The 23,848-nt window shown below is 45.9% G+C and overlaps 1 protein-coding gene across 1 annotated transcript in view; it reads right to left on the minus strand.

Annotated features, from left to right (window-relative positions):
- Positions 1–7,061: 7,061 nt before the first annotated feature.
- The window catches only part of LOC124001292 (arf-GAP with SH3 domain, ANK repeat and PH domain-containing protein 3-like), a 60,197-nt gene continuing 43,410 nt past the window's right edge, over positions 7,062–23,848 (minus strand). The window contains exons 15-27 of the mRNA XM_046307963.1: positions 22,637–22,803; positions 21,885–22,018; positions 21,547–21,638; positions 20,212–20,398; positions 16,623–16,708; positions 15,175–15,290; positions 14,226–14,293; positions 12,880–12,987; positions 11,314–11,509; positions 9,439–9,721; positions 8,408–8,639; positions 7,555–7,686; positions 7,062–7,279 (exon numbers count right to left, since the gene is read on the minus strand). Of these exons, the coding sequence (XP_046163919.1) occupies positions 7,202–7,279; positions 7,555–7,686; positions 8,408–8,639; positions 9,439–9,721; positions 11,314–11,509; positions 12,880–12,987; positions 14,226–14,293; positions 15,175–15,290; positions 16,623–16,708; positions 20,212–20,398; positions 21,547–21,638; positions 21,885–22,018; positions 22,637–22,803 (1,879 nt within the window). The 3' untranslated portion in view covers positions 7,062–7,201. The remainder of the gene's footprint in view (positions 7,280–7,554; positions 7,687–8,407; positions 8,640–9,438; positions 9,722–11,313; positions 11,510–12,879; positions 12,988–14,225; positions 14,294–15,174; positions 15,291–16,622; positions 16,709–20,211; positions 20,399–21,546; positions 21,639–21,884; positions 22,019–22,636; positions 22,804–23,848) is intronic.

The following is a 23,848-nucleotide window of genomic DNA, read 5'->3' on the forward strand; positions in this document are numbered from 1 at the left end:
GTTACTTAGAATCTGAAATATAAAATATATTTTCATGTTTAAACTTTTTTGGTGACTACATGATTCCATGTGTTATTTCATAGTATATGATAGTCAGGATGATTGGTAATAGGACACCATCACATACAGTATATCATGTTAGCAGCTTAGCTGTCATGCTGTATCTCTTAATACAGACATCCTCTCCACGGCTAAGCCATGTGGCTGATGTCTGTTGCTGTTGTGGGTCCTGTGTGGTTCACCAGTTAAAGCGAGAGCCACACATTGCTGGTCCAGGTTGGACATTTTGATCATAATAAGATTACGTGGACAGGGAGGGACCTGATCCTAGATTTTTTAAACATTTGATTTATTTCACCTTTATTTAACCAGGTAAGCTAGTTGAGAACAAATTCTCATTTGCAACTGCGACCTGGCCAAGATAAAGCATAACAGTTCGACACATACAACAACACAGAGTTACACATGGAATAAAAAGATCCTGGCTGCCTCAGCACCACCCTGACCCCCCCGTCCTCTGAGAAATACGAGTCTACTTCCTGGCTGCCTCAGCACCACCCTGACCCCCCCGTCCTCTGAGAAATACAGGTCTACTTCCTGGCTGCCTCAGCACCACCCTGACCCCCCCGTCCTCTGAGAAATACGGGTCTACTTCCTGGCTGCCTCAGCACCACCCTGACCCTCCGTCCTCTGAGAAATACAGGTCTACTTCCTGACTGCCTCAGCACCACCCTGACCCCCCCGTCCTCTGAGAAATACGGGTCTACTTCCTGGCTGCCTCAGCACCATCCTGACCCTCCGTCCTCTGAGAAAAGAGTGATGTCATATCTGTCACTTACACAACCACCTGGCTGACGCTAGCCCGGGATAACGATCCATCCAGCCACCTGGCGATCCAAGCTCCTCTACTGCTGCCTACTCTGAGGACCAGACTGTCCCATATACGCCTGCTCTCTTTCATGTGTGTACATAAACACACAGTAAGAGAATTCAGTAAAAGGCTGTGATCCTGAGAGTGATCTTACTGTATAATGGCAATCCCTGTGCTCGGTGACGTGGGCTGTACTGTGTTAATCCTAGGGGATTTGGATGAGGGGTTGTAAGGTAAAGTAGGGTTGGAAGACATGGGACATTTGGTTTCAGGTAGGTATTCATTCAATTGAATGTTCTACTTCCTGGTTGCCATCTGGCAGTCCAACAGACAAATCTGGGTTTGGCGGATGCCAGGAGAACTTTACCTGCCCGAATGCATCCTGCCAACTGTAAAGTTTGGTGGATGAGGAATAGTGGTCTAGGGCTGTTTTTCATGGTTTGGGCTGGGCCCCTTAGTTCCAGTGAAGGGAAATCTTAATGCTACAGAATACAATGACATTCTAGACCATTCTGTGCTGTCAAGCTTGGGGAAGGCCCTTTCCTGTTTCAGAATGACAATGTCCCTGTGCACAAAGCGAGGTCCATACAGAAATGGTTTGTCAAGATTAGTGTGGAAGAACTTGACTGGCATGCACAGAGTCCGGACTTCAACCCCATCGAACACCTTTGGCGTGAATTGGAACACCAACTGCGAGCCAGGCCTAATCGGCCAACGTCAGTGCCCGACCTCACTAATGCTCGTGTCTGAATGGAAGTCCCCCAGCAATGTTCCAACATCTAGTGGAAAGCCTTCCCAGCAGAGTGGAGGCTGTTATAACAGCAAATGGGTGACCAACTCCATATTAATGCCCATGATTTTGGACTGAGAAGTTGGACGAGCAGGTGTAGTGCATCAATATGAGCGTGTGTCAGATGATGACATTTATAATCTTTTTAGTTCCCGTATCTAATCAGAATGACTGAGATGGATTGCATGTGTTCTACACTCTCTTATCCCTTTATTTTTTTGGACACCAAAGCCCATTAATATTTTACATTGTTCTCTCTCATGCATTATGTACGAGAACAAAAGTTTAATGCATCAAAACATGTAAATAATTAAATCCATCCTGAAAGTTACTTTTCATAATACAAATATTGAATATAGTGTAAAAAACAGATGTTAAAACGGTATTTAATAATCTCGTAACATAGAAAGGACAGAGAGCAAAACACATTTACTATATTACAAATACTTAAATGACAGAAATACTCCATTATATTGATGTTCTATCTTACAATGTCAGCACAGAAACCATGTGAAACAAAGTCTCAACCATAGAGGCAACTGCTCCGCCCTCAACCGTAAGGCTCTCCAGAGGGTAGTGAGGTCTGCACAACGCATCACCGGGGGCAAACTACCTGCCCTCCAGGACACCTACACCACCCGATGTTACAGGAAGGCCATAAAGATCCTCAAGGACAACAACCACCCGAGCCACTGCCTGTTCACCCCGCTATCATCCAGAAGGCGAGGTCAGTACAGGTGCATCAAAGCTGGGACCGAGAGACTGAAAAACAGCTTCTATCTCAAGGCCATCAGACTGTTAAACAGCCACCACTAACATTGAGTGGCTGCTGCCAACACACTGACACTGACTCAACTCCAGCCACTTTAATAATGGGAATTGATGGGAATGATGTAAATATATCACTAGCCACTTTAAACAATGCTACCTTATATAATGTTACTTACCCTACTTTATTCATCTCATATGCATACGTATATACTGTACTCTATATCATCGACTGCATCCTTGTGTAATACATGTATCACTAGCCACTTTAACTATGCCACTTTATTTACATACTCATCTTATATGTATATACTGTACTCTATATCATCTACTGCATCTTGCCTATGCTGCTCTGTACCATCACTCATTCATATATCCTTATGTACATATTCCTTATCCCCTTACACTGTGTATAAGACAGTAGTTTTGGAATTGTTAGTTGGATTACTTGTTGGTTATTACTGCATTGTCGGAACTAGAAGCACAAGCATTTCGCTACACTCGCATTAACATCTGCTAACCATGTGTATGTGACAAATACATTTGATTTGATTTGATTTGTTTAGTTATCTATATAAGGTTTAAAAATGATAAAGACATGGAAGAACAACAGTAAGTGGGCTAGTCTATACTGACTGGGCCCTTAGGGGCTCTGCTAGTCCATACTGACTGGGCCCTTTGGGGCTCTGCTAGTCCATACTGACTGGGCCCTTTGGGGCTCTGCTAGTCCATACTGACTGGGCCCTTTGGGGCTCTGCTAGTCCATACTGACTGGGCCCTTTGGGGCTCTGCTAGTCCATACTGACTGGGCCCTTTGGGGCTCTGCTAGTCCATACTGACTGGGCCATTTGGGGCTCTGCTAGTCCATACTGACTGGGCTCTGCTTGTCCATACTGACTGGGCCATTTAGGGCTCTGCTAGTCCATACTGACTGGGCCATTTGGGGCTCTGCTAGTCCATACTGACTGGGCTCTGCTTGTCCATACTGACTGGGCCATTTAGGGCTCTGCTAGTCCATACTGACTGGGCCATTTGGGGCTCATCTAGTCCATACTGACTGGGCTCCTCTAGTCCATACTGACTGGGCCCTTTGGGGCTCTGCTAGTCCATACTGACTGGGCCATTTGAGGCTCCTCTAGTCCATACTGACTGGGCCATTTGGGGCTCCGCTAGTCCATACTGACTGGGCCATTTAGGGCTCCTCTAGTCCATACTGACTGGGCCATTTGGGGCTCTGCTAGTCCATACTGACTGGGCTCTGCTAGTCCATACTGACTGGGCCATTTAGGGCTCCTCTAGTCCATACTGACTGGGCCATTTAGGGCTCCTCTAGTCCATACTGACTGGGCCATTTAGGGCTCCTCTAGTCCATACTGACTGGGCCATTTGGGGCTCTGCTAGTCCATACTGACTGGGCTCTGCTAGTCCATACTGACTGGGCTCTGCTAGTCCATACTGACTGGGCCATTTAGGGCTCCTCTAGTCCATACTGACTGGGCCATTTAGGGCTCCTCTAGTCCATACTGACTGGGCCATTTAGGGCTCCTCTAGTCCATACTGACTGGGCCATTTAGGGCTCCTCTAGTCCATACTGACTGGGCCATTTCGGGCTCCTCTAGTCCATACTGACTGGGCCATTTGGGGCTCTGCTAGTCCATACTGACTGGGCCATTTAGGGCTCCTCTAGTCCATACTGACTGGGCCATTTGGGGCTCTGCTAGTCCATACTGACTGGGCTCTGCTAGTCCATACTGACTGGGCTCTGCTAGTCCATACTGACTGGGCTCTGCTAGTCCATACTGACTGGGCTCCTCTAGTCCATACTGACTGGGCTCTGCTAGTCCATACTGACTGGGCTCTGCTAGTCCATACTGACTGGGCTCTGCTAGTCCATACTGACTGGGCCATTTAGGGCTCCTCTATTCCATACTGACTGGGCCCTTTGGGGCCCCACTAGTCCAGCCCCCATGCCATATTGCCCTACTGACACATAAGAGTCTACAGAACCGAAGTGATCTTCACAAGTAGCATTAACATGACAGTATGTGAACATAACAATGCATTCATTCTGATCCTCAGTCATTCTTCAACACTGCATGATATTAACGTTTCCAACATGCAACAGCTGTTTTTTTTTTACCTTTGTAGAACAGAGCACAACATGTACTCAACGGTCTGCCCTCACTTTTCAGTCTGTTCCTGGTTCCATTGACAATCATGCACTTATCTACTTACTTGTGTAGGTATTGGCAACAGTGACTGGATGTAGAGAAAGCTAAACAAACCCTCAATAACCCCTGTCTACAGTAGCGACAGGAATGCAAACCGGCGTGAAAACACCTACATGGCTGAAAGGCAACTGATACTTAGAAAGGTTTTTTATTGTTGTCTGCCCTATTGTAGAGAGCCCTCCACACCCACTGCAGGCGTAGCTTCACCTGTGGACAGATAAACCAGTTGTATAAGACGCTGGTGCATTAAGTAACACTAGAATCTAGTTCTAGAATATTAATAGAATGCTGGAACACACAATGCAATGTATTAATATGCCTTTACTGCAGATTCAGAACATAATATGAGTGAATATGAATGGGAGTGGTCAGATGCACTAGTAAAATGTAATTACACTGTAGAGTTATGGTGCTCAAGAGACTAGGAAAACAACTATTGTCTCAATATTAGCTTATGGTTAGCAATATGGAATCCTTCCATCACAATTCATGGGTGTAATAATATCTATTTACAATTCTCTACAAACTTCTCTTTTCTTTACAATGTGGGAGAGTCCAACTGTCCATGCCTTTAGTATAGACCCAGAACCGAGATCTACTGTATGGAAAAAGGCACTAGAATTGGGTCATGTTCATTAGGGCAAACTAATATGAAAAATGTGCATTTCTTATTGGACAAGTTCAGGTAGTCTTTTCCTGTTTCAGTCCATTTGGTGCCTACTAAATACAACCCAGCTTTGTGTATTTCACTGCGGTGACAGTCTCTTCCTTCCCCTGCCGACTGTAGGAAGACAGACTCCTCTGGAGACGGAGAAAACCAAATCACCCAGGCTCCAGCCAAGCCCCCCCCCCCCCCCCCCCAGTCAGAGCTGGAGTCTGGCCCAAAACCAGCTTGGACACTGGGGTTCCATTTCAGTTCGGCAGCCAGAGAACCCTGGAGCCCCAGGAGACAGGCTGGCAGCCACAAATGAGGTTTCAGTTCCAGGTCGTTCCAGCCCCAGACATAATCACCACCGGTCACTGAGCAGGTATTCATTGCATCTGGCTCAGAGTCCCGACGTACCGTGACTGACATGGCATGAATCTCTTAAGTCTCCTTAGTTTCCAGGAAGGCAGTGGACAATGCCGGCTATTCATCCTCTTTTCTAGGGCTCCCACAGCACACGATCTCACTCCTCCAGACTCCAGTGTTGTATGTATGTCATTGCCAGGTAATCCAATGGTATGGTTATAATCTCAGACACACGCGCAGGCAGTCTGTATCACAGGTATTCCAGCAGTTATGTGGCTACAGCTGTTGCTCTTATAATTTCCCCTGGGAAGCAAAGTGTGGTAAAAACATCCCTTTAATACCCTGGGCGGTAAGGTGTGGTAAAAACATCCCTTTAATACCCTGGGCGGTAAGGTGTGGTAAAAAACATCCCTTTAATACCCTGGGCGGTAAGGTGTGGTAAAAACATCCCTTTAATACCCTGGGCGGTAAGGTGTGGTAAAAACATCCCTTTAATACCCTGGGCGGTAAGGTGTGGTAAAAACATCCCTTTAATACCCTGGGCGGTAAAGTGTGGTAAAAACATCCCTTTAATACCCTGGGTGGTAAGGTGTGGTATAAACATCCCTTTAATACCCTGGGTGGTAAGGTGTGGTATAAACATCCCTTTAATACCCTGGGTGGTAAGGTGTGGTAAAAACATCCCTTTAATACCCTGGGTGGTAAGGTGTGGTAAAAATATCCCTTTACAGATGTAAAGCACACAGGTATTAGAGGTCAAAAGCGGAGGGAGGTGTTTTCACTCTCTTCTGTCGGGTTGTGATGGTGGCATTCCTTCCTGTAATATGATCTCTTTCATCCCTTCTTTCTTTATGGCGACTTCCTTAAGTGCACTGTCTGTTTATGGGAGTCTCTAGTCATCAGATCACAACACATCAAAGTGGTTCAGAATATTCTCTCACAAGAAATGACCAGGAAAGCGAGCAAGCATTTTTGTGTTGTCTTTGAATGAGTTGCTTTCAAGAGAGTCCATTCCAGCCTTTTTTTGTGTCCTAGGTAAGTGACGTAGTAAGGGTAGGGGACAGGCTAGGGTAGGGGCTAGGCTAGGGGACAGGGCAGGGGCTAGGCTAGGGTAGAGGCTAGGGTAGGGGCTAGGCTAGGGGACAGGCTATTGTAGGGGACAGGCTAGGGCAGAGGCTAGGGTAGGGGACAGGCTAGGGTAGGGGACAGGCTAGGGTAGAGGCTAGGGTAGGGGACAGGGCAGGGGCTAGGCTAGGGTAGGGGCTAGGTTAGGGGCTAGGCTAGGGTAAGGGCTAGGTTAGGGGCTAGGCAAGGGGCTAGGCTAGGGTAGGGGCTAGGCTAGGGTAGGGGCTAGGCTAGGTTAGGGGCTAGGCTAGGGTAGAGGCTAGGGTAGAGGCTAGGGTAGGGGCTAGGCAAGGGGCTAGGCTAGGGGCTAGGCTAGGGTAGGGGCTAGGCTAGGTTAGGGGCTAGGTTAGAGGCTAGGGGATAGGCTAGGAGCTAGGGTAGGGGATAGGGCGTCCGGTATATGACTAGTCAGTCCCCAGTTTATGGACATAGTTCACAGGGAATGTCCCACTTCTGGATGGATAGCCCTCGATGTGGCCGACCTGGAGGTACAGAAACAATCAAGATCACTGACCGACTAGATAGAAGATACAGAGGTAATAGATTTGAGATAGACGGACATTAATGAAATGGCTATGGATTTTGTGTTTGCGCAGAAGGAAAACCCTCCAGTTGCCTTTTATGTAAAAATATATAAGTTAAAACATGGTTGGCTTAACACAGAAAGGCAAATATCTCAACTCTCTATTTTAAAGCTGTGCTTATTAAAAGTAAGATTTACAGAGGTAAAAAAAAATAGAGGTGTAGTTCTACTCACCCACCAGTGGGGGTCCTCGGTGGCTGTGACTACGATGACCTCATCCTTGAAGAAGGCCAGCTGGTCCGAGCTGACGGCTCTGCAGTCCACCAGGGCCTTGACCCTCTTCTGGGTAGGCCTCCTCTGAGACACCTGGCGGATACACACGCTACTCCGTCAGGCTCTTGTACACACTAGTGTCCCGCTACTGTATTACAGACAACTGATCTGTACGTCTAACCCATTGTCCGTTGGTTGGTCATTATTATCCTGCAACATCACTATTCAATGTGCGCCACTCGCTGCGCCGTGGTCTAAGGCGCTGCATCTCAGTGCAAGAGGCGTCACTACAGTCCCTGGTTCGAATCCAGGCTGTATCACATCCGGCTGTGATTGGTAGTCCCATAGAGCGATGGACAATTGGCCCAGCGTCATCTGGGTTGGGCCGGTGTAGGCTGACATTGTAAATAAGAATTTGTTCTTAACCGACTTGCCTGGTTAAATAAAGGTTATAGATAAAACATTTTTTAAATGTAACATTTACGAGGTCATAGGGTTATTGTGCCTTAAACTGACATTTAATAGTGATGTTGCAGGATAATAATACCAAACAACTGACAATAGGTTACATGCAGCAGCTGAAGAAAATGTATTTCTATCAGAGTACCCAACAAAAATATATACATACTTTATATTTCACATATATATTTTAAATATGTTTTTTCTCTCGTATGGGAGCATTATTTATTTCATACCATGCTCTAACTAGCATACCATATATAGATACCATTCTCACTCAGATACCAGTGGTTTTGTTGTCAGTGTTTGAAATGATGCTACAGTATTAGTGGTAAAGTCATGTTGTGTGTCCTACCATAGCGTTTCTGCGAGGGCGCACAGTGATCGGAGAGGAGGTGGATTTGGCCGCAGGTGTGGCGCTGGGAGCGGGACCAGTAGGTACCACGCTGCAGTACAGCTCCTCCTGGCTGCCCAGCGCCACACAGCTGGGTGAGGTCACAGCCGAGGTCACGGCCGAGGTCACGGCTGCAGAACACTTCCCTTGTCCTCCGCTGCTGGTCCGCCTGTACGATGTTGTTTTCTCTGAGCTGGGGAGGAGGACAGGAACAGGTTGGTAAAACACTTCACCTACTCATAGATACACAGAGTACCTACATGGGTCCTACTGGATTTAGATAATAGCATTTACAGATGGAAAATCCAAACTAACAGACTGTTTGCTGAATGTTTCCAGGATGGACAAAATGTCTGCAGTCACAACTGCAAGTCGCTCTGGATAAGAGCATCTGCTAAATGACTCAAATGTAAATGTAAAATGTTACGGTTAAGATAAGAGTTAAGGTTAGTAGATAGACAGTTGAAATGTTACTGATAGTCTGTAGACTGTCCAAATAAAGTGTTCCCATGTCTTTTCATATAATGTAATCCAGTATGCATGTAATGTAATTGCAAAGTTTTGTAACATTAATGATTTTTTAAAATATATAATTCATTATTTTGCTCACTGGGAGTTTTTTTGGGACAGTGACAAAGTAGGTGTTCATTACTGTTAGAATTGGCTATGTGCTCAGCTCATAGAGAATTGTTCAACAGCGGGCGCTGTGAGGTCATTTTATCTGCCAGTAAACTGCTGCCCGAAGGCAGTCATCTTCAGAACTGATGAATTCTCTCTCTTAACTCTAGGGTTGTTCCATTTAAATATATATATATATGTTTGACTATTCATTTCTAACAGTAAGGGAAATCAAATCATGAATACAAACATTTTACTGTGAAGACCAGGAAGGAGTCTGACATTAGCAGGAATAGAGGGAGTCTATCCGCCATAACATTACTGAACCACACTGATCTCCTACTTTGTCAGTTATGGAAGTATTTTAGGATTACCTGACAGGTCCTATGTGGTTCTGAGGGGAGCTGGAACTACTGTTAGACTTGGTGCTGTCTCTGTCTGAGGACCCTGACCCAGTATTGGCCTGACCCTCCCAGGCTGCGGTCTGTCTCTGCCCCCTCACCAGGATGCCCTGGCCGTGGGGTGATTTGGGTGGTCGTCCCCCCTGACCCTCCATCATGGGGGAGGGGGGGCTGGACTGGGGGGTTGGGTTGGAGCAGCTGCACCTGCTGCTTACCCCCTCCTGGGTGGACAAGGAGATCTGGGGGTCCGAGCGACCTGGGGGTGCGGGGAGAGGGAGACAGGACCAGGTGAGTGAGAGACAGAGACAGAAACAGCCATATAAAAACAGTCTCTTCCTCAAATTGTCCTTCCTTGATTCCTCACATCCTTGCCTCCTCAAAAGGTGAGGAAGATGCGAGGGAAGGTCCTCAATTAAGAAGAAAATGGTATGAAAGGAGATGGGAGGAGAGGAGATGGGGAGAGAGGAGAGGACATGAGATGGGTTGGCGCCCTCCCTTGGGTTGTGCCGTGGCGGAGATCTTTGTGGGCTATACTCAGCCTTGTCTCAGGATGGTAAGTTGGTGGTTGAAGTTATCCCTCTAGTGGTGTGGGGGCTGTGCTTTGGCAAAGTGGGTGGGGTTATATCCTTCCTGTTTGGCCCTGTCTGTGGGTATCATCGGATGGGGCCACAGTGTCTCCTGACCCCTCCCGTCTCAGCCTCCAGTATTTATGCTGCAGTAGTTTATGTGTCGGGGGGCTAGGGTCAGTTTGTTATATCTGGAGTACTTCTCCTGTCCTATTCAGTGTCCTGTGTGAATTTAAGTATGCTCTCTCTAATTCTCACTTTCGTTCTGTCTCTCGGAGGACCTGAGCCCTAGGACCATGCCTCAGGACTACCTGGCCTGATGACTCCTTGCTGTCCCCAGTCCACCTGGCTGTGCTGCTGCTCCAGTTTCAACTGTTCTGCCTGCGGCTATGGAACCCTGACCTGTTCACTGGACATGCTACCTGTCCCAGACCTGCTGTTTTGAACTCTCTAGAGACAGCAGGAGCGGTAGAGACACTCTTAATGATCAGCTATGAAAAGCTAACTGACATTTACTCCTGAGGTGCTGACTTGCTGCACCCTCGACAACCACTGTGATTATTATTATTTGACCATGCTGGTCATTTATGAACATTTGAAAATATTGGCCATGTTCTGTTATAATCTCCACCCGGCACAGCCAGAAGAGGACTGGTCACCCCTCATAGCCTGGTTTCTTCCTAGGTTTTGGCCTTTCTAAGGAGTTTTTCCTTGCCACCGTGCTTCTACACCTGCATTGCTTCCAATTTGGGGTTTTAGGCTGGGTTTCTGTACAGCACTTTGAGATATCAGCTGACGTAAGAAGGGCTATATAAATACATTTGATTTGAGGAGGGGATGAGAGGAGAGGAGATAGAAGGAGAGAAGAGATGGGAGGAGAGACGGGAAGAGAGATGGGAGGAGAGGAGATGGGATGGGAGATGGGATGGGAGGAGGAGAGGATGGGAGGAGAGGAGGGGATTGGAGGAGAGGAATGGAGATGAGAGGAGAGGGGATGGAGAGGAGGGGGGATGGGAGGAGATGGAAAGATAATTTGAGATCGAGCCCCTATTTCAGTGTTTGCAGATCTAATGGAAACAGATCAGATGTATGTGTTTCCTGTAGGTGTGTCAGGACCCGGATGAAGAGGTGAGACAGCTCTCTCAGCTACGAGACTCAAACACCCACTATAAACTATACTAGACCACTTTCCAGGGTCTTGTTCATTTAAGCACCGAATGGAAGAAAACTGACTGAAACAGACTACCTGGGCTTTAATGTTCATGTCAATGCGTGTGTTCACCTCTCATGATGGCTTTAGCAGGCAGAGGGGGCGGGGGCATGAGGACGCCAGATGGAGCACTATTGGGGGGGTTACGGTAAAGGAAGTCCACGTTTTCATAGGTCTTACACGCCACGGGGGCGTTGGCGAAGCTCCAGCGGGAGGGCGAGGCTTTGGAGGGCAGAGGGGAGCGTAGGTTCCTGTGTAAGGGGTTCACCTGAAGAGTAGAGAGGAAGGGGGAGATGGTCAGTATATGATGCCAAACATGGCACTGGGGTTTCGTCAAAAACAACCCCTACCCCCTACACCCTTGTGTTCTGAAATAATTGGATAAGAGTAAACAATATGGTGAAAATTCCATCTAGCTTACATCCATCCCCCATTCTAACATCCCCCCGATGTTAACACCCCTTCCATCCCCCATTCTAACACCCCCATCCCCCATTCTTCCATCCCCGCCATTCTAACACCCCCACCCCATTCTAACACCTCCCCCATTCTAACACCCCAACCCCAAAACCCCCTCATTTTCCATCCCCCCATTCTAACTCTCCCTTCCCCCATTCTAACATCCCCACCCCATTCTAACATCCCCGCCCCATTCTAACACCCCCGCCCCATTCTAACACCCCCCATTCTAACACCCCCGCCTCATTCTAACACCCCCGCCCCATTCTAACAACTAACACCCCGCCCCATTCTAACACCCCCGCCCCATTCTAACCCCATTCTAACACCCCCGCCCCATTCTAACACCCCCGCCCCATTCTAACATCCGCCCCATGACTAAGTCTAAGTCGTGCGATAGTGAGGGATATGAGCAGTGACACAAAGGTGAAGTGTGGTTGCACCGAGGTAAACACTGAATAAAACTCTAGTGCAGCGTTTCCCATATACAGTCCTCCAGTAACCAGTACAGTACACATTTCTTTTGTAACCCCAGACACCTGGTTCAACTTGTAACCCCTGACACCTGGTTCAACTTGTAACCCCAGACACCTGGTTCAAATTGTAACCCCAGACACCTGGTTCAAATTGTAACCCCAGACACCTGGTTCAACTTGTAACCCCAGACACCTGGTTCAACTTGTAACCCCAGACACCTGGTTCAACTTGTAACCCCAGACACCTGGTTCAACTTGTAACCCAGACACCTGGTTCAACTTGTAACCCAGACACCTGGTTCAACTTGTAACCCCAGACACCTGGTTCAACTTGTAACCCCAGACACCTGGTTCAACTTGTAACCCCAGACACCTGGTTCAACTTGTAACCCCAGACACCTGGTTCAACTTGTAACCCCAGACACCTGGTTCAACTCAATGAGGGCTTGAAGATTAGTTGGCGAATTGAATCAGGCGAGTTTGCACAGGGTTACAATATAAATGTTCTGTTGGGGTCCAGGAGGACTGGTGTATTGGTTGTACAGTGGTTAGTGTGTGTGTTTACCCTCTCATCCAGGTCGTATTCGGTGTGTCTGTGTGTGTGTCTGTACCCTCTCATCCAGGTCGTATTCGGTGTGTCTGTGTGTGTGTCTGTACCCTCTCATCCAGGTCGTATTCGGTGTGTCTGTGTGTGTGTCTGTACCCTCTCATCCAGGTCATCTTCGCTGTCGTACAGGTCCTGGCTCTGTGTCTCCCACATGTACTCCACATGGATCTGACTGTTGAACTTCCCACTCTGGGCCAGCTCTAGCTAAAACAAACACGCACACACACACACACACACAGGTCAGCTACAAATCCATATTTTGCTCAGATTACAAACATAGCATAGCTAGTCAAGTCATTGCTCCTATCAGTACCTTTAAATACTCAAATATCATCCAGAAAAGTATTTTCAACTTTAAAACCACTGAAACTTTAGTGCCAGGGAACCAGAACTAAATCTTACATGTGCTGGCCAGTGGATTAATTATGCTAACATTTAATGTTAAATATTAACATTAATATTTTTTTTGTGGCAATTTTTGCCATTTTCAACCTCATTGCCATTATCTTCAGCACAATGCCAGTGTCTACATATGTGAAAACAGCGCTTTTCTACGTTTTGTAGAAAAATAAATATAAAGTTAAAAAGGTCTACCCGATAACATCATCTAAAGATAAAACTTTTTTTTTTATTAAACAATGTTTTCAAACAAGAAAATACCCCTCCGTCTAGAAACTCACTGCAGGTTTTGAAAATCACTTGTTTTGTTACTTTAAATCTTACCCTGTGATGTCACAGAAGCATTAAAAAAAAAAAACTTTATTTAACTTTTTTTTTTCTCCCCGCAGATCATAGAAACACACTGTTTTCACAAATGTAGACACGGGTATGGTGCTGAGATGGTGAATGTGAGGTTGAAAAGTGGCTGAGTTGCCCTTTAACAGTCTGTCACGAAACAGTATTGAAACAACAACTTAGGTTACTTGACTTATCACCGTTTTAACAGGAAATAATGGATAATGGTTTTCCAGTAAAAACACAACAAGGACAGGAAATTAACACTTTCTTTCATTACGGACTTGACTATGACAATTCAGCACCTAACCATAATCGGAGAGGGTGAGCATGTTATCTATTGTTCCATAAAGGATAGGAAGACAGGAAATTGAACGGGGTCAAAGCATTTTTAGCAGGGGAAAACAAGGAGCCAGAAGGAACATAAAGGCTGTATTTGCACTGAGAGTTGACTGTAAAGTCAGGGTCAGTCAGTCCCTTTCTTGGCAAGAGTTCTCAAACTACGCAAATGACTGTAAAAAACATTGATACGCATATTTATTGATTTAGTGTTTCGTTGTTAATGACGATGATGAACTGTCCACATTATTAGGCTAATCATATCTTCTTCGTTGTGTTTTATATTGTATGATATCGCATTTTATGCTCGTTTCTGCTTAAGTACCAAGATATTCAAATAAACCTAAACCCAGTCAGTCATGTCTTACCAGTTCCACACACTGGGAGTGCTGCAGTCTCCTGGCGATGTCCAGAGCCGTCTCTCCGGATGAGTTCACTGGATGGATGGATGGATGGATGGATGGAGGGAGGGAGGGAGGGAGGGAGGGAGACCAGTTAAGTCTCTGTGGTATCCCTATTGAACCCAGCTTACAAGCAGTAAAGGCACTGTGTGTACATACTGTATATACACTGTAGGTATGTATATACTGTAGGTGTGTGTGTATAGGTGTATATATACTGTAGGTGTGTATATACTGTAGTTGTGTGTATAGGTGTATGTATACTGTAGGTGTGTATATACTGTAAGTGTGTGTATAGGTGTATATATACTGTGGGTGTATATATACTGTAGGTGTATATATGCTGTAGGTGTGTGTGTATAGATGTATATATACTGTAGGTATGTATATACTGTAGGTGTGTGTGTATAGGTGTATATATACTGTAGGTGTGTGTGTATAGGTGTATATATACTGTAGGTGTGTGTGTATGGGTGTATATATACTGTAGGTATGTATATACTGTAGGTGTGTGTATGGGTGTATATATACTGTAGGTATGTATATACTGTAGGTGTGTGTGTATAGGTGTATATATACTGTAGGTATGTATATACTGTAGGTGTGTGTGTATAGGTGTATATATACTGTAGGTGTGTGTGTGTATAGGTGTATATATACTGTAGGTATGTATATACTGTAGGTGTGTGTGTATAGGTGTATATATACTGTAGGTATGTATATACTGTAGGTGTGTGTATACAGGTGTGTATATACTGTAGCTATGTATATACTGTAGGTGTTTATGTATAGGTGTATATATACTGTAGGTGTGTATATACTGTAGGTGTACATCTACTGTAGGTGTGTGTGTAGGTTTGTCTATACTGTTGGTGTGTATATACAGTAGGTGTGTGTGTAGGTGTGTACCAGGTACCTGTGTGGAGGACAGCCTTTCCTTTGAGCAGCAGTTTGAGGCACTCAGTTTTGTGGTGCTGGGCACTGTAATGTAGAGCAGTGTTCCCCTCTAGAGTCCTCTTCTCCAGACATACACTGTTAAGTGGCGACAGACAATTGGAGTCAATGTGATGTACATGCATGTCTCCGGGGGCTGGTGTAGGCAATACGGTACTAAAGGTCAATGCTGGTGACAGAGAATGTGTCCCAAAATGGCTCCCAATTCCCTACGTTGTACAGTCGTGGCTAAAAGTTTTGAGAATGACACAAATATTAATTTTCACAAAGTCTGCTGCCTCAGTTTGTATGATGACAATTTGCATATACTCCAGAATGTTATGAAAGTGATCAGATGAATTGCAAAGTCCCTCTTTGCCATGGAAATGAACTGAATGTCCAAAAAAACATTTCCACTGCATTTCAGCCCTGCCACAAAAGGACTAGCTGACATCATGTCAGTGATTCTCTCGTTAACACAGGTGTGAGTGTTGACGAGGACAAGGCTGGAGATCACTCTGTCATGCTGATTGAGTTTGAATAACAGACTTGAAGCTTCAAAAGGAAGGTGGTGCTTGGAATCATTGTTCTTCCTCTGTCAACCATAGTTACCTGCAAGAAAACACGTGCCGTCATCATTGCTTTGCGCAAAAAGGGCTTCACAGGCAAGGATATTGCTGCCAGTAAGATTGCACCTAAATCAACCATGCCTATGAAGCCCTTTTTGTGCAAAGAAGTGATGATGGTGTTCCCTTGCAGGTAACCATGGTTGACAGAGGAAGAACAATGATTCCAAGCACCAACCTCCTTTTGAAGCTTCCAGTCTGTTATTCAAACTCAATCAGCATGACAGAGTGATCTCCAGCCTTGTCCTCGTCAACACTCACACCTGTGTTAACGAGAGAATCACTGACATGATGTCAGCTGGTCCTTTTGTGGTAGGGCAGAAATGCAGTACTTGCCTCCTCCTTTCCTTGTTCCCTAAACTCATTTCAACGCCATTGGTTGGAGGAGGTCTGAGTGAGGGACCTTGGATCCTCTCCTCCAATTCACTTTGGGCCCGATTCAGACTGGGGATAAATTGACTTAACAACATGTTAAGTCTACTTATCTCAAGTCTGCATAGGGCCCACTAAGACGAGAAAACGGAGGAAGCACGGATTATACGGTGAGTAACGTTTTCTGTTATCACGTTGGTGTTATTGGGGGTCTGGTGTTATTGCGGAGTCTGGCGTTATTGAGGGGTCTGGCGTTATTGAGGGGTCTGGCGTTATTGAGGGGTCTGGCGTTATTGAGGGGTCTGGCGTTATTGAGGGGTCTGGCGTTATTGAGGGGTCTGGCGTTATTGAGGGGTCTGGCGTTATTGAGGGGTCTGGCGTTATTGAGGGGTCTGGCGTTATTGAGGGGTCTGGCGTTAGGGGGCGCTCACACCTGTTCTGTATGAGGAAGTCCACCAGAGATAGAGAGCTCCTCTCCTCCAGTCTCACAGCCAAATGAAGAGCTGTCTCTCTCAGATGCTAGAAGACAGAAGAAACTCATTATGTACACCCACTGAGTGTGTGTGTGTGTGTGTGTATATTTGTGTGTGTGTGGTGTGTGTGTGCATGTGGTGTTTGTGTGTATGCGTATGTGTGTGTGTATGTGCGCGTATGTGGTGTGTGTGTGGTGTTTGTGTGTGATGAATGAGTATGACTATGAACTGTTCTTAGTTCTCTGGAGACATGAGCTCTGACCCAACAAGCTGAAATAATAAACCATACCCTGCCAACACACACACTCGCACACAAACACCACACAGACACACACACACACACACACACACACACACACACACACACACACACACACACACACACACACACACACACACACACACACACACACACACACACACACACACAGAGATCAAAAGGTGTGCAGGACAGTTCCATTACATACCCTTAAGGAAGCAACAGATGGTCAATTTGATTAAATAAATTAAAAAGGTGGAGGACAGTTCCATTACATACCCTTAAGGAAGCAACAGATGGTCAATTTGATTAAATAAATTAAAAGAGAAGGAGAGAGAGGAAACATAACCTTTTAACAGGAGAGGAGAGGAGAGGAGAGGAGAGGAGAGGAGAGGAGAGGAGAGGAGAGGAGAGAGAGAGAGAGAGAGAGAGAGAGAGAGAGAGAGAGAGAGAGAGAGAGAGAGGAGAGAGAGGAGAGGAGAGGAAGAAGGGTGTAAAATGAGAGGGATAGATTGAGTGTGATTACAGAGAGCGAAGGGAGTGGTTACTAACTACACTTCTAACTTACTACACAATCACACACACACACAATCACACAAACACATACACAAACAGCGACATTTACAACATTACAATGTAGAAGAATTGTAGCGGTCTATTTTGAGATAATAACCCCACAGTAGTATTCTGAGAGAAGAGGCCAGCCACAGCCAGATGAATCAAGCCCATTGAGCCATGTTAAAGTCGCAGTCTGGGATCTGGCAATCTGTTCAATGATCATATTCATTTTCTGTTGTTCTTCAAATCCCAGAATGTAGTTTTAATGGAGCCTTCCGCCATTAGCTAGCTAATTAAATCACATGGGGATGACCCAATGCCTTTTGTTTGAATCATTTCACAGCTCTTTACATGAATAACGGCATCATAATGATATCCTGCAGAGCACAGACTTCAAACCTTCCACTGGGAAGTTATCTTGGGGATTTCATACGCAATCCTACATGTAATTATGACCATGTTCATGCTGTGTACTTGTGTGTGTGTATGTATACTTGTGCATGTCCTATCTAGTACCTGTCCCTCAGGCAATTATAATGGGCTGGCCAGTAGTTAGTTAGTTAGTTAGTGAGTTATTGAGTGTGTATCTAGTCTCTGCTATCTAGTACTAGGGCTGTGTGTATCTCTCTGCTATCTAGTACTAGGGCTGTGTGTATCTCTGCTATCTAGTACTAGGGCTGTGTGTATCTCTATCTAGTACTAGGGCTGTGTGTATCTCTATCTAGTACTAGGGCTGTGTGTATCTCTATCTAGTACTAGGGCTGTGTGTATCTCTATCTAGTACTAGGGCTGTGTGTATCTCTATCTAGTACTAGGGCTGTGTGTATCTCTATCTAGTACTAGGGCTGTGTGTATCTCTATCTAGTACTAGGGCTGTGTGTATCTCTATCTAGTACTAGGGCTGTGTGTATCTCTATCTAGTACTAGGGCTGTGTGTATCTCTATCTAGTACTAGGGCTGTGTGTATCTCTATCTAGTACTAGGGCTGTGTGTATCTCTATCTAGTACTAGGGCTGTGTGTATCTCTGCTATCTAGTACTAGGGCTGTGTATCTATCTAGTCTGTATCTCTATCTAGTACTAGGGCTGTGTGTATCTCTATCTAGTACTAGGGCTGTGTGTATCTCTATCTAGTACTAGGGCTGTGTATCTATCTGTATCTCTATCTAGTACTAGGGCTGTGTGTATCTCTATCTAGTACTAGGGCTGTGTGTATCTATCTAGTATCTCTATCTAGTACTAGGGCTGTATCTATCTAGTACTCTCTATCTAGTACTAGGGCTGTGTGTATCTCTATCTAGTATCTAGGGCTGTGTATCTATCTAGTATCTATCTAGTACTAGGGCTGTGTGTATCTCTATCTAGTACTAGGGCTGTGTGTATCTATCTAGTCTAGTATCTCTATCTAGGGCTAGTACTGTGTGTATCTATCTAGTACTAGGGCTGTGTGTATCTATCTAGTACTAGGGCTGTGTGTATCTATCTAGTGTCTCTATCTAGTACTAGGGCTGTGGTATCTATCTAGTACTAGGGCTGTGTGTATCTATCTAGTACTAGGGCTGTGTGTATCTATCTAGTACTAGGGCTGTGTGTATCTATCTAGTACTAGGGCTGTGTGTACTCTATCTAGTACTAGGGCTGTGTGTATCTCTATCTAGTACTAGGGCTGTGTGTATCTCTATCTAGTACTAGGGCTGTGTGTATCTATCTATCTAGTACTAGGGCTGTGTGTATAGGGCTGTGTGTATCTATCTAGTACTAGGGCTGTGTATCTCTATCTAGTACTAGGGCTGTGTATCTATCTAGTACTAGTATCTCTATCTACTAGGGCTAGGGCTGTGTATCTATCTAGTACTAGGGCTGTGTGTATCTATCTAGTATCTAGGGCTGTGTGTATCTATCTAGTACTAGGGCTAGGGTGTGTATCTATCTAGTACTAGGGCTGTGTATCTCTATCTAGTACTAGGGCTGTGTGTATCTATCTAGTACTAGGGCTGTGTGTATCTATCTAGTACTAGGGCTGTGTGTATCTATCTAGTACTAGGGCTGTGTGTATCTATCTAGTACTAGGGCTGTGTGTATCTATCTAGTACTAGGGCTGTGTGTATCTATCTAGTACTAGGGCTGTGTGTATCTATCTAGTACTAGGGCTGTGTGTATCTATCTAGTACTAGGGCTGTGTGTGTGTATCTATCTAGTACTAGGGCTGTGTGTATCTATCTAGTACTAGGGCTGTGTGTATCTATCTAGTACTAGGGCTGTGTCTATCTATCTATCTAGTACTAGGGCTGTGTGTATCTATCTAGTACTAGGGCTGTGTGTATCTCTATCTAGTACTAGGGCTGTGTGTATCTATCTAGTACTAGGGCTGTGTGTATCTCTATCTAGTACTAGGGCTGTGTGTATCTATCTAGTACTAGGGCTGTGTGTATCTATCTAGTACTAGGGCTGTGTGTATCTATCTAGTACTAGGGCTGTGTGTATCTATCTAGTACTAGGGCTGTGTGTATCTATCTAGTACTAGGGCTGTGTGTATCTATCTAGTACTAGGGCTGTGTGTATCTATCTAGTACTAGGGCTGGCACCGTTACCATATATGGGTGAAGACCGTCGTGAAAATAAAATAACTGTCAAATGTCTTATTTTAAATATATATTTTTTGTGGAACGAACAGCTGACTGAAGATGGGACAGACGGGCATTTGGTTGACCATCACAACCTTATGTCTAGTACCTGTCCCTCAGGCAGAGCTAGCGGCTTGGCCAGGTCCTCTCCCTGGGCGTACAGGTGCAGCAGAGCGGTCAGGTCCCGGCTCCTCACGGCATCGTACACACGCCACGGCTCACCGTCCTCCCGGTCCCTGTGCAGCACGTAGCGCCGGTCCACGTACTTGGCCACGATATACTCCTTCCTGGCATTCCTGGTTGCACAACGGGACAGAGACATAGGTATGCAGCAACTGGTTAGCTATATCCTCCATGTTGGCTCCAGCAACTGGTTAACTATATCCTCCATGTTGGCTCCAGCAACTGGTTAACTATATCCTCCATGTTGGCTCCAGCAACTGGTTAGCTATATCCTCCATGTTGGCTCCAGCAACTGGTTAACTATATCCTCCATGTTGGCTTCAGCAACTGGTTAACTATATCCTCCATGTTGGCTCCAGCAACTGGTTAACTATATCCTCCATGTTGGCAACAGCAACTGGTTAACTATATCCTCCATGTTGGCACCAGCAACTGGTTAACTATATCCTCCATGTGGGCAACAGTAACTGGTTAACTATATCCTCCATGTTGGCTCCAGCAACTGGTTAACTATATCCTCCATGTTGGCTCCAGCAACTGGTTAGCTATATCCTCCATGTTGGCTCCAGCAACTGGTTAGCTATATCCTCCATGTTGGCTCCAGCAACTGGTTAACTATATCCTCCATGTTGGCTCCAGCAACTGGTTAGCTATATCCTCCATGTTGGCTCCAGCAACTGGTTAACTATATCCTCCATGTTGGCTCCAGCAACTGGTTAACTATATCCTCCATGTTGGCACCAGCAACTGGTTAACTATATCCTCCATGTTGGCACCAGCAACTGGTTAACTATATCCTCCATGTTGGCACCAGCAACTGGTTAACTATATCCTCCATGTTGGCTCCAGCAACTGGTTAACCATATCCTCCATGTTGGCACCAGCAACTGGTTAACTATATCCTCCATGTTGGCACCAGCAACTGGTTAACTATATCCTCCATGTTGGCAACAGCAACTGGTTAACTATATCCTCCATGTTGGCAACAGCAACTGGTTAACTATATCCTCTATGTTGGCACCAGGGTTGGGTTCAATTCCATTTCAATTCAGTCGATTCAAGAACTGAATTGAAATGGAATTGACCCCAACCCTGGTTGATACCAAACGTTCTGTTACAACATTCCCACTTCAACACTTGAATGTCATTGTTTTGGAATGTTTTGGTGCCAATATGGCTTCTGTCAAAATGTGTTGTTTCAAACCAAGATTGCCCCACCAATGAGAACATGATTGAAGTATGAAGCGTATAATGGACTTACATGTCACTCTGGGGGAGGGGTTTGATGGAATCATTGGGCAGATTGGCCTCCATGATGTCATTGAAGCGGGTGTTGCCTATACTGACTGCCAGCTGTGGACAGATGGAGAGTGGAGGCGTTAGGATACAAGGTATGTGAGTACAGCTGTATAGGGACTAAACTTTCAGCGCATCAAATACCACATATCGAACCCATGCCATTATCATAACTATAAACCAAGTTAGCATGCTGAGCTAAAGCCAAGGCAGAGCTCAGCACACTAACGCTTGTTTAGAAATGGAGGTGTGTGTGTATAGATCAGTGTGTGTGTATTGGGACTAAGACGGGGTCAACATTACTAGTAGTTCGGAGGTGCTGAGCATGTCCAGTGTGAGGGACTGGATCCTGGAGTAGTGGACTCCCAACTCCCTGTGGATCCCAGAACACTCTATACACGTCAGGATGCCCAGGTTAGTGGAGAGCCACGTGGGATCTGGGGAAAACACAGGGACAGAACATGAGGAGTACAGTTAACACTGGATTTACACTGAAGCAATAAGGCCCGAGGGGGTTTGGTATATGGTCAATACACCTGGGCTAAGGTCTGTTCTTAGGCACGACGCAATTGGAATTAGAGCAGTAAAAATAAATGTTTTGTCATACACATGGTATATTATCTATTAGAAACTGAGTGGTTCGAACTCTGAAAGCTGACTGGCTGACAGCAATTGTATATCAGACCGTATACCACAGGTATGACAAAAAAATTGACTGCTCTAATTACGTTGGTAACCAGTTTATAATAGCAATAAGGCACCTCAGGAGTTTGTGATATTTGTCCAATATACCACTTTATCCAGGCACTCCACGTTGAGTCGTGCATAAGAACAGCCCTTAGCCGTGGTATATTGGCCATATACCACACCTCCATGTTCCTTATTGCTTAAATACACCATGGCTGTCAGCCAAATCAATATTCAGGGCTCGAACCAACCAGCCCTACTGGCTGTGTCCTGATTCTCCACCCTTCTCTAAGTGTGGAAACAGGACAAGAGCACATCCTAAAGTCTTCCGATGAATCCTCCCACTGACTCCTGTCTAGTAGTCTCACCGTGGGCTCCACAGTCGGCGCAGGCCTCGTTGCCGGGCATGTGTCTGAGCTCGGTGATGACTGCCCTGGCCAGCTCCTGTAGCCCGGAGTCCTGGAACTGCGGCTGGTCCCCTCCCAACACTGTGTTCAGGGCTTCCTCCTTACTGTTCTGCAGCACCGACACCCAACTGGGGGGGGGGGGATTAAAACAATGCAATATAGTGTTTATACAGTTATCTATCGTAGTACAAGTCATTCTTTCAGCATCTACAACAACCGGTACACATGTTTTTTTTATTTTATAAAACTGCTATGGTGGTCTACATTCTGCGCTTCAAAAGCACGGACTGCCCACATGATAGTCCTGTGTGCAGCTGTGTGTCTTCAACCCAAGTATATAATTGTACCACTGAGAGCTTGGCACGTTCACACTGCAGTAAACCTCCTTTCTCTTTCTCATCCCTCTCATCAATGTTTCTTTCTTTTTGTTGTTTTTGTTTCAGCTGACCCTCCCTCCTTCTTCTCCTCCCCACAGACACAGATGACATCCGAAGGCTTCAGCTGACCCTCCCTCCTTCTTCTTCTCCTCCCCACAGATGACATCCGAAGGCTTCAGCTGACCCTCCCTCCTTCTTCTTCTCCTCCCCACAGACACAGATGACATCCGAAGGCTTCAGCTGACCCTCCCTCCTTCTTCTTCTCCTCCCCACAGATGACATCCGAAGGCTTCAGCTGACCCTCCCTCCTTCTTCTTCTCCTCCCCACAGATGACATCCGAAGGCTTCAGCTGACCCTCCCTCCTTCTTCTTCTCCTCCCCACAGACACAGATGACATCCGAAGGCTTCAGCTGACCCTCCCTCCTTCTTCTCCTCCCCACAGATGACATCCGAAGGCTTCAGCTGACCCTCCCTCCTTCTTCTTCTCCTCCCCACAGACACAGATGACATCCGAAGGCTTCAGCTGACCCTCCCTCCTTCTTCTTCTCCTCCCCACAGATGACATCCGAAGGCTTCAGCTGACCCTCCCTCCTTCTTCTTCTCCTCCCCACAGATGACATCCGAAGGCTTCAGCTGACCCTCCCTCCTTCTTCTTCTCCTCCCCACAGACACAGATGACATCCGAAGGCTTCAGCTGACCCTCCCTCCTCCTTCTTCTCCTCCCCACAGACACAGATGACATCCGAAGGCTTCAGCTGACCCTCCCTCCTTCTTCTTCTCCCCACAGACACAGAT

Source organism: Oncorhynchus gorbuscha, linkage group LG17 (assembly GCF_021184085.1).
Source record: "Oncorhynchus gorbuscha isolate QuinsamMale2020 ecotype Even-year linkage group LG17, OgorEven_v1.0, whole genome shotgun sequence".
Classification (NCBI taxonomy): Eukaryota; Metazoa; Chordata; class Actinopteri; order Salmoniformes; family Salmonidae; genus Oncorhynchus; species Oncorhynchus gorbuscha.